Source organism: Gekko japonicus, unplaced genomic scaffold (assembly GCF_001447785.1).
Source record: "Gekko japonicus isolate JY-2015 unplaced genomic scaffold, Gekko_japonicus_V1.1 scaffold4409, whole genome shotgun sequence".
Classification (NCBI taxonomy): Eukaryota; Metazoa; Chordata; class Lepidosauria; order Squamata; family Gekkonidae; genus Gekko; species Gekko japonicus.
This window is the reverse complement of record NW_015163741.1, coordinates 5,994-16,963: the sequence shown is the minus strand read 5'-3', so window position 1 is coordinate 16,963 and position 10,970 is coordinate 5,994. Positions and strand designations below refer to the sequence as shown.

At 43.0% G+C, this 10,970-nt stretch overlaps 1 protein-coding gene across 1 annotated transcript in view; it reads left to right on the top strand.

Annotated features, from left to right (window-relative positions):
• Positions 1-10,504, top strand: part of LOC107107578 (multidrug resistance protein 1-like) — a 70,745-nt gene extending 60,241 nt beyond the window's left edge. Inside the window, exons 21-27 of the mRNA XM_015407886.1 lie at positions 895-995; positions 3,970-4,110; positions 5,330-5,486; positions 6,628-6,825; positions 7,477-7,683; positions 9,552-9,698; positions 10,071-10,504. Of these exons, the coding sequence (XP_015263372.1) occupies positions 895-995; positions 3,970-4,110; positions 5,330-5,486; positions 6,628-6,825; positions 7,477-7,683; positions 9,552-9,698; positions 10,071-10,277 (1,158 nt within the window). The 3' untranslated portion in view covers positions 10,278-10,504. The remainder of the gene's footprint in view (positions 1-894; positions 996-3,969; positions 4,111-5,329; positions 5,487-6,627; positions 6,826-7,476; positions 7,684-9,551; positions 9,699-10,070) is intronic.
• Positions 10,505-10,970: the final 466 nt, after the last annotated feature.

Sequence of the window (10,970 nt, the reverse complement as noted above, 5' to 3'; positions counted from 1 at the left end):
CAATGCTATGCTGGGGATTATTAGGAAGGGTATTGTAAACAGATCAGCCAATATCATAATGCCGCTATATAAATCAATGGTGCGACCTCATCTGGAATACTGTGTGCAATTCTGGTCACCACACCTTAAAAAGGATATTATAGCTTTGGAAAAAGTGCAGAAAAGAGCAACTCGAATGATAAAAGGGTTGGAACACTTTCCCTATGAGGAACGGTTAAGGCGCTTAGGGCTCTTTAGCTTGGAGAAACGACGACTGAGGGGTGACATGATTGAGGTTTATAAGATTATGCATGGGAAAGAGCAGGTAGAGAAAGAGGTACTTTTCTCCCTTTCTCACAATACAAGAACCCGTGGGCACTCCATGAAATTGCTGAGCGGTCGGGTTAGAACGGATAAAAGGAAGTACTTCTTCACCCAAAGAGTGATTAACACTTGGAATTCACTGCCACAGGAAGTGGTGGCAGCTACAAGCATGGACGGCTTCAAAAGGGAATTAGATATAGGACGTCCTTCTTCACCCAAAGAGTGATTAACACTTGGAATTCACTGCCACAGGAAGTGGTGGGTGCTACAAGCATGGACGGCTTCAAAAGGGAATTAGATAAGCATATGGAGCAGAGGTCCATCAGTGGCTATTAGCCACAAGGTATAGATAGGGACTCTGGGGCAAGTGATGCTCTGTCATCTTGGTGCTTGGGGGGGGTCAACAGTGGGAGGGCTTCTAATGTCCTGGCCCCACTGGTGGACCTCCTGATGGCACCTGGTATTTCTGGCCACTGTGGGATACAGAGTGTTGGACTGGATGGGCCTTTGGCCTGATCCAACATTGGCATCTCTTATGTTCTTATGTTCTTATGTTCTTAAGTTCTTGTTGTGCATCCCCTTTTTTTACAGATTGCAACAGAAGCAATAGCGAATATCCGAACAGTTGTTTCCCTCACTCAAGAGAGAAAATTTGAACAAATGTATAGAGAGAATTTGCTTGGGCCCTACAGGTAAGAGAGGCTGACCTGACTCAGGCCAAAACAGACTTGACGCTGGGAGTTCCAAGCGTAGGGGTCAAAGTAGTTCTTGTTCTTGCACTTTATGCCCAGAGGAACCCAATTCGGATTGCAGCAAGGAGGAATGGTATTTTTCAAGTCTGCCTTCCCTGGCTATTTTACCAAGCTGAAATGACCCCACATAGTTGGTGTCTGCCCCACTGGAGGTGTTGTATATTAAGCTCGGCCGCGTGCAAGGCCAAGCCCACATGCGGTCAGGCGAAGAACCCTAGCTTCGCTCTAAGGAACAATAGACCAAACGGATCCTAGCCCGCACCTATCAGAGGGCTAGGATCCAAGGTAGGAGCTATGGAACTCTTGGCCACTGTAAATATCCTATCACCGGTGAAGGGTGTGTGCTTGGGTGTGGTTTGACTCCTAAACATAAGCTGCCCTGCGAGCCGGCATTCTCTCTCTTGTACTACATCTCTAAATAAAGTATGAGCTGAAATTACTTCGCTATGCATCAGGCTCAGTCCTTTTCAGGAGCATGCATATGAGTCTTGCATTCGGTGCCTGTCTGTCTGGCCAGTGGCCAGCTCCATGGGCTTTTTCAGGCAAGGAAAACAATAAGAGGAGAGGAAGACTGAACTTTCTCTCCATCCTTCATACTTCGCTATGCATCAGGCTCAGTCCTTTTCAGGAGCATGCATATGAGTCTTGCATTCGGTGCCTGTCTGTCTGGCCAGTGGCCAGCTCCATGGGCTTTTTCAGGCAAGGAAAACAATAAGAGGAGAGGAAGACTGAACTTTCCCTCCATCCTTCAACATCACAGTCTTGGTCCAAATTTGGATTCCCTGTGAGTGCCACTGAAAAAGAACAATTGCCTGGGAGCACTGTCTGCAGAACTCCCAGTGACTAATCCTTTTGGGTTGTCGGTGGAAAGTTGTGACCTGACAGATTTTTATGCTCATGGCTTAACATAAGAGAACATAAGACAATATAAGGGAAGCCAATGTTGGATCAGGCCAATGGCCCATCAAGTCCAACACTCTGTTACACAGTGGCCAAAAATACCAGGTGCCATCAGGAGGTCCATCAGTGGTGTCCCCCCCCCCCAAGCACCAAGAATACAGAGCATCACTTGCCCCATACTGAGAGTTCCTTTCTATACCTTGTGGCTAATAGCCACTGATGGACCTCTGCTTACCTTGTGAAATCTAGCTGGCCATTTAGCATGAAGGTAGGACTTCAGAAATATTCTTCAGAATTTAAAAAAAACAAACAGCTTCAGTATTGGTTTTAAACCATTCTTTTTGAAGAAATAGTTAGAGTACTATATGTATCTAATTTAGTCCTAAGTCTGACCTAGCCAGCAGAGCTGGGCTGGAACTACATTGTCTTACCTTAAACTCCTGGCTGCCACCAACAAAAGGTAACCATGAGTGCAATCACACGCACAAGTAGCCGCGCCATAGGCACAAATGCCGGGCGGATTTAAAGGGCGTGATCAGACACAAACATCTGCCCAGCGTCTTGCACCCGTCGGCAACCCGTTTTGCTCCGCCGCAGAAGTGGAGTAAAAAGACACCAGGGAAAGTCCAGTAGCAAACAGGTTGCTACGGGCCACGGACGGACTTTCCCCTGTGTGATCGCTCCAGCGCACTCTCATGGCATCGGGATGGTCTGATCAGGCCATCCCGACTCCGTGCCGTTGTTTCCCCCCCCTTCTCAGTATGTGCATCATTGCATACTGCCATAGGAAGCCCTGTTTGGAGATGCGATTCATTGATCCTCCATTTAAGCAAATCTAAAACAAATGGCAAAAAAAAACCCTGCCCCACCCGCGATTGCATCTGATCATGCAGTGGCAGGCTATGCCCGCAGCTTCAAAGAACGGTGTGATCATGCAACTGCGGGTCAATTTCCTCCAGTGAATAGCCTCAGTGCAACTGCGGGTCAATTTCCTCCAGGGTGAATAGCCTCGCGCGTGTGACTGCAACCCATGTGTTTCATTTAGTGCTCCCACTCCATAATGTCTGGGACACTTTATCCATGCATTGATGTGACATGAATTTGCCTGTTGTGCTAGACAGGAGGTTGCCTGGCCCCTGAAGGGTAAAACTGCCAACCAGCTGATTCTCATCTGAGCCTGTGGGCACACAGGTCCAGAATCCAATCACCATTCAGGCTGGGGATTAAATGCTGGATGGAAGCCCAACAGCAGTCCATTTGGGTCTGCCTTAGCAAGAGAGCAGAGTTTAAAGGATAGCTTTGCCTAGTAGTGTGGCAGAGTGCTTTAAGTCTACCTCTGGGAGAGGACATAGTAGCCAGTTGTGAAGCCTGTCTCTTGTGACGAACAGACCTGGTGCCATGACCTTTGCCTTTTGGAAAAGGGCAGGCTGGTACGGATAGATTCCTCTTTGAGGGTGTATAAAAGGATCCAGCATGGTAGCTAGGCAGTGAAAGCCTGGATGTAACAGTGAACATTATAGGGAATTTAAATCACAAAGGTAAGCCATAACTAGGTTAACTTTAAGTGCCTTAGCCATGCTTCTGCTGTGACTGTCTGGAAACCTGTGCTGCTGAACTGTTCTTCAAAAATAATCTGTACGTAAATACATAATTTTTTAATGCAACTTCTGCCTCAGTGTTCTCTGCGTTCTTCTTCCTCATCACAAAACTTACCTCATGGCAGTGAACCCCAAGCCTTTATACCTGCTACTCTAGCTATACCTTTTAACTGAGAGGAACAACTATGGGGAGAGTTTTGTTTTCAAAGAGCCCAATTCCCCAAAATCTCAAGAGAGTGTGTGGGTCCCCTCAGTTGATTTATAGGAACCTACCACATCTGTCCACCTTGCCAGCAATGCCAATGATATTGTCTGTGGGGATGTAGGGTTATTGCTGGGGAACCAGAATTTTAATTAATACAATAGTTCTGTGTATATCTATGTGCAAATAAACAAAACTTGATTTTTTGTTTCAGAAATTCTCTGAAAAAAGCACATATTCATGGGCTGACATTTGCTCTTGCCCAAGCAATGATGTACTTTACCTATGCGGGGTGTTTTCGATTTGGTGCCTTCCTTGTGGGAAATAACGACATGGATTTTAAATCTGTTTTCTTGTAAGTATCTGTTGTATTTTTATTTTTTTTTAAATCCATTCAGGTCTTCTTGTGCATGTATTAAGATACAATATTCAGTAATAGTAAATGGGAGAGTCCATCCACCATTCAGAGTCACCTGACGTTGTCTTATCAGTTCAAGGAGGCAATGGTTTGGATGATTTTCTTTTGGATGGAGGTTGCCTGAGGTGTCAGGGTGAGTCCTTGTCTTCCTGTGCGAGGTGTAATTGTCACACTTCTTGGCTGGGCTGCCATCCAAATACGAAGAGAATACTTGCATAGGCCTGGCACATTTAAGCTGCAATATGTATGGGACCAAAATGCACAATCAATATCCCACATACAATCCAGAAATCAACTGCACAGGCTGGACCCACGTGCATTAGATTTTGTATGTGTAGGCCCCACACAAACATCACTGTACTGCAGGGACGTCTGCTGAGCCCAGAAGATTTTAAATCTGTTTTCTTGTAAGTATCTCTGTTGGTTTTTTTTTTTAATTCCATTCAGGTCTTCTTGTGCATGTATTTACAATATTCAGTAATAGTAAATGGGAGAGTCCATCCACCATTCAGAGTCACCTGACGTTGTCTTATCAGTTCAAGGAGGCAATGGTTTGGATGATTTTCTTTTGGATGGAGGTTGCCTGAGGTGTCAGGGTGAGTCCTTGTCTTCCTGTGCAAGGTACAATTGTCACACTTCTTGGCTGAGCTGCCATCCAAATATGAATACTTGCATAGGCCTGGCACATTTAAGCTCCAATATGTATGGGACCAAAATGCACAATCAATATCCCACATACAATCCAGGAATCAACTGCACAGCCTGGACTCACGTGCATTAGATTTTGTATGTGTAGGCCCTACACAAACATCACTGTACTCTGCTGAACTACCGATCTTCCACAGCCTGCAGTTCAGCGTCTTAACCACTTGAGCCACCGCAGCTCCATAGCCTGTGGTAGATCTTTTGAAGTGGTCCGTACTAAATTGTTATCACGATTCTGCAGCCTGTGACATGCCAGTGCAGGAACTAGCATCATGCATTAGCATTAATCATCTGTTTTTGTTGCCATTTCACAGCAAGTAATACTGAGGATTGGGGGGGGAGTTGCATGGGGCATGCAAACTCATGTGCCAAGTCAGTGACAGCAAAGCGAATCTAAATATCCTGCTTCCAGCCATCTAGATATCTCAGTCATTTTTGTTTGCATTTCCAGGGTATTCTCCTGCATTGTCTTTGGTGCCATGGCAATGGGACAGACTGCTTCATTTACACCAGATTATGCCAAAGCCAAAGTGTCAGCAGCTCACATGTTCATGTTGTTTGAAACAGTCCCTGCAATAGACAATTACAGTGAGGAAGGACTGAAGCCTGTAAGTTGATCACTGGATGTCATTTCCTAACCTATCAAAAGTTTCCAACACTTGTTGTTGTTGCTCTGAGGCCTCCTTTCCTCCAATCATCTCTGGGTAACAGACGTTGTTCTCTCCTCCTCCATTCTGCCCTTAAACAACAGCTCTGTGAGGTAGGTTAGGCTGAGCAAGAATGACAGGTCCAGCAACACCCAGGGACCTTCATTGCTGAGTGAGGACTAGTATTTCCGTTTGAGGCTTACCTGTGGTCCTGTCAAAGACCTTGTCCTTAATGGGATCGGCATTCTGTGATATGAAGGGGCTATTTTGGAGAAAGACGCAGTCTGTACAGTCTGCCTGTGCCTCCCAAATCCTAGCCTATCCAGAGCACAAGTGGTGGTGGTGCCTGCAGAGCCAGGCTGGGCTGGGCTACACAATTTGCAAACCTCTGCCTAGTTTGTTCATCGTCTCTTGCTTCTGGCTTAATGGCAAGGATATGCCATCTGGATGCAGCCCTAAGGAAAAGGGGGAAATAAGTTCAGACTAGTCTCTATAGGAGAAGATCCCACTGGGACCAGCCCTCAGTTTCCACTAGCAGATTTCTAGTTCTTACAACCTTACAAATGCAGAATTAGAACTGTAAAAGGTAAAGGCTCCCTTGCTCAAAAGCCAGTCAAATCCGACTCTAGGGTTGCGGTGCTCATCTCCGTTTCAAAGCCGAAGAGCCAGCGCTGTCCGAAGACGTTTCCGTGGTCATGTGGGCGGCATGACTAAACACCAAGGCACACGGAACGCTGTTACCTTCCCACCGAAGTGGTCCCTATTTATCTACTTGCAATTTCTTGCTTTCGAACTGCTAGGTTGGCAGGAGCTGGGAGCTCACTCCGTCATGTGGCACCCGGGGCTCGAACTGCTGAACTACCGACCTTCCACAGCCTGCAGTTCAGCGTCTTAACCACTTGAGCCACCGCAGCTCCTTACAACCTTACAAATGCAGAATTAGAACTGTACTGCCTACTTTAACCAAGGGAAGTTGCAAATTCCAAGCATATCAACATCATTCAGAGTCCACCCTATCCTGGATGTTAATGGTAAACATGCACTCCATGTTTACAATTGCTCAACCACTTTCTAAAATGCATGGCTGTTGCTTTAATTCTAGGAAAGATTTAGCAGTGATATTGCCCTTAAGGAAGTGGCCTTCAATTACCCAACCCGGCCAGATGTCTCAGTGCTCCAAGGACTGAATGTTGCAGTACAAAAGGGACGGACACTGGCTCTTGTGGGAAGCAGTGGCTGTGGGAAGAGCACCGTGGTCCAGTTGCTGGAAAGATTCTATGACCCTTTCAGTGGAGAAGTGGTATGTCTGTATTGTTTTTAATGTGAGTAATGGAGCACTGTAGATTTCTGCAGTAGTTCTCCCAGTGTAGATACTGAAGAGCAATTGTTTTTTTTAGATTTGTGATTTGGTTACAGTTAATGATTCCTAAATTGGGAACACACGTTGCTGAACTTGTAAATGCCCCCCCATTGTTCTGTGGGGACAGGAGATCCCTGGGAACAGCATGGGGAAGGTCAGAGTGCTGCAGCGAGAGGGGGGAATCGGCAAAAAATGAAGAACAGAAATCCCCCACAGGATCCAACCCTTTGTCACAGTGCTTCGAGCACCCTTGCTCTGGAGTGACTATTGACACAGAAAAGTGGGAACGACCGAACAAGATTTAGTCATAAATATTTTCTTTGTTATCTTCCAATGCCTGTTTAATTTTGGAATCGTTCAACCCAAAGCCCACGAACTTCAATAGAAGGGTGTAATGCTGCTTAGGAATGCACTGCAGGTTGCACTAGCATTTCAAGGCTCTACATAGTTCACCGTTGAATTGTGTGATAAGGAGCATTGGAAATGTCTAACAATGCATTTAAAGGACTGTACAGAACAGAAATATATTTTTGAAGTTTGCTCATGTTTTCCCACTTCAGAAATGTTAATTAGCTTTCTTCTTTATTTTAGCTGTTGGATAAGCAGAATGCAAAACAGTTAAATATTCAGTGGCTGAGATCTCAGATTGGAATAGTCTCTCAAGAACCGGTCCTTTTTGACTGCAGCATAGCTGAGAACATTGCCTATGGTGATAACAGCCGCGTGGTGTCCCATGATGAGATTGTAAATGTAGCTAAAGCAGCCAACATACATTCCTTCATTGAATCCCTACCAGATGTAAGTGGCTTCTTTGTATCTTTTTGGTTATAAATATATATATTTTTTAAAAACCCAGAATAATAGTAGAGAAAGAAAAAAGTATTATACAACATAACTATCAAGAACAATAATATTTAACAAAATGTATGAAACAGAAAACATTTCTCTCCAAAATCCCCTTCATTATAATTATCAAGGTATTATCTGTAACATACAACAGTCCTTACTTCTGTTGGGGTACATTTATATTAATCTTAAATTTCAGACTTCATAACTATGTTTTGCAACTACATCATTGATTTCTTCATCATTACAATGAACTGCATACTCGCTATTACTTTTTGCAGGTATATATCTCATAATAAGGAAATTAGGAAAAGATGCTCTCCCCAGAGTCCACTGCTTCTTTGTGTTTTCAAGCCTTTTAGGACTTTGTGTTTTATTCATTGGAAGTAAATTTAAACAAAATTGTTTAGGTGTGTGTTAAAAAGGCAGGGTATGGGTGGCATGAAAAATGAAACAAAATGTTATTCCAAAGGATTGCTAACAGAGGATCACGATAACACTGAACTATTTTTTAAAAAACCCTAGAAACTTAAATACCATGACTGCTAAAAAAAAAAAGTACTTCACAAGGTTTACTTCTCAGTAATAACAAATTAATTATTGTAACTCTGGGAATTGTTAATTGCTGTCATTATAACTCACATTTCTGCTTGGTAAGGTTAGAAGAAGCTTGTAGGGGCTGGATTGTGCTGCCAAATTCCTCCTCGTGATTGTCTTTGGGAACACAGTTGCATGAAGACAGGTTTTTCTGAACTGTACTATACATCCAAGCGCCAGTAGCTCTCTGTAATCTTTTCCTAGCAGCAACGGTGGCTAGCTCACTGTTTATGCAGACTGGCGTACTGAGTTGTGTATCTCTACTTGATTGCACAGAGGAATCTAGCAATATGAAATGCTGGAAAGTTTTAAAAAACAAGCCAACCCTAAATTAATTTGGTCTGATTTTTCCTGCCCGATTTTCATAAACCATTGGAGAAGCTTTTATCTCAGACATCTCCAGGATAGTGATGTTTACCCACTTCATTCCTTCCTTTTCCTTGGGCTAGTTTACTAAGATATGACATGGATTTCCTAAATCATTTCAAAGGATGTTGTTTTGCAGTTCTTATTCCCCACAAACCTAGACAGCCACATAGTGTTGCTCCCCATATCATGGGTTCTATTGGGCTTACCTAAACTTCAGAATACCTGAGAAAATGCTGCAATTTTATGCAGTCAGTCATCCCACAGAAAGTGCAGAGGAATCTTTCATTATGCAGGAATTGTTTTCCCTCTGGAAACTTGTTCCTTTCAGCTTCTGATCAAACTATGCTATGTAAGCTAATGTGATTTAACAGTTTCTCAGGATCATTGCTTATGTATTAGCTCCTTCCTTTGGATGCGTTCCATCAGCTAGTGACATTTTGCCTTTCTGTTATCAAGTTTTGTGTTCAGTTAATTTGCCACACTTTCTCACAAAAATATCCCTTACTTTGTGCTAGACAAGTATCTCTTTTTTGTGCGAACCACAGAGTTGTACCAACTTGGTATTTTGGAGCCAGTTCACTGGACATGGCACCTCAATACATTTTGCTATAATTGTGCCCCGTTTTGGAGAGTGGCTGTAGCAATTAAGACAGTTCACATGACACCTTTTCCTGAACAGTAATGCATCAGGAAACTACAAGGCTCACAGCTTTTTAAAAAAGATACGTATACTTAGAATTACTGATCAGACTCTTTAATATTTAATACAATCATATTAATGTCATGTGCGTCAAATATATCAAATGAGATTGTTACATATCAGGTTTGATTAAAGTAATATTTATTGCACATAGAAATATAACACTTCTGTGGGTGACAAAGGGGCTCAGCTCTCTGGGGGCCAGAAACAACGCATCGCTATTGCTCGAGCCCTAGTTCGCTATCCGAAAATTCTTCTACTAGATGAAGCAACTTCTGCACTTGATACTGAAAGTGAAAAGGTAATTCTTCGGGGTTTACATTAAGGGAGGGGAGTATCAAAAGCATAGGATGCCCATCATCGGGGTTCTTTGTGTCTGTGAAATCACTTATAGCTGTGTGGAGTTCGAGGTGTCCCTCCATAGATAAATTCCTTATGTTCCATTTTATAAATCTAGCATAATTACTTATCTTATCAATACATGTGAAAACAACTTCTAGGGAAGACTTGGTTTCATCACTTGGTTCTGAACACTTGTGCATGGGACACTTATAAGAATGAGCAGCCATAGAACGTACAGGGGTTTCAGGGGAAAAACCCCTCAGAACAACAAATAAAAAGGGTTATTTGGGACAAAGTTTTTCATTAATGCAAATTGTCTTGTTTCCAATAGGTAGTCCAAGAGGCCCTGGATAAAGCCAGACAAGGCCGTACCTGCATTATAATAGCTCATCGGTTATCTACAGTTCAGAATGCTGACAGTATAGCGGTGATCCAAAATGGGAAAGTCATAGAACAAGGAACCCATCAACAACTACTGGCTGAGAAAGGAGTCTATCACTCACTAGTCACTGTTCAAGCAGGGACAGTTAATACGTAAATTAAATGCCAAATATATATTGCTAGAAATGAATTTGTAACTGTCATCTGTAAACATAACAAGGTACTGCTTATGCCCCCCTATTAAGGACTTGCACTAATAATGGGCTAACTTCCATTAAGGATTCTCCAAGTGAAAATTATCAGTCAAATGTGATGCAAAACCATGATTTAATGGCTGATGTAATTGTATGAATACAGAATACTCTCCTAACTATGGGATATCAGACCAGGATCTGAACCCATGATTTCAAGTTAATTAACTGCAATTAACTATAATTTTATAAGCAGTAAGAATATGGACATGCTGGCTTGGCTTCCAGCAATGCTCTCAAACACTCTTTGGCTGTAGCAGTGCCCAGCCAGAGCAAAGGCAATGAAACCAGCATTTGTCAAGGCAAGTCGGAAATTTAATGATTGTCTGAGAGCCAAATTCTGGTTTCATAAACTAATCCTTAGTTAAAATAAGCAGTTGTTACGCATTATATGTGAACTGAGCCATTCTCCACAATCTTGGCTGTTCTCAACTGTCTTAAAATACACTGAAAAACAGACTGCTTTGAGACCTAGAAGCCAATGCAGATAAAGTTACCACACTTAAGAATCTGATTGGCAATATTTGAATGACTTGCACTTCTGACTACTGAATGTGACTGTATATGTATATGGGACTCAAAGACAGATATCTATATGT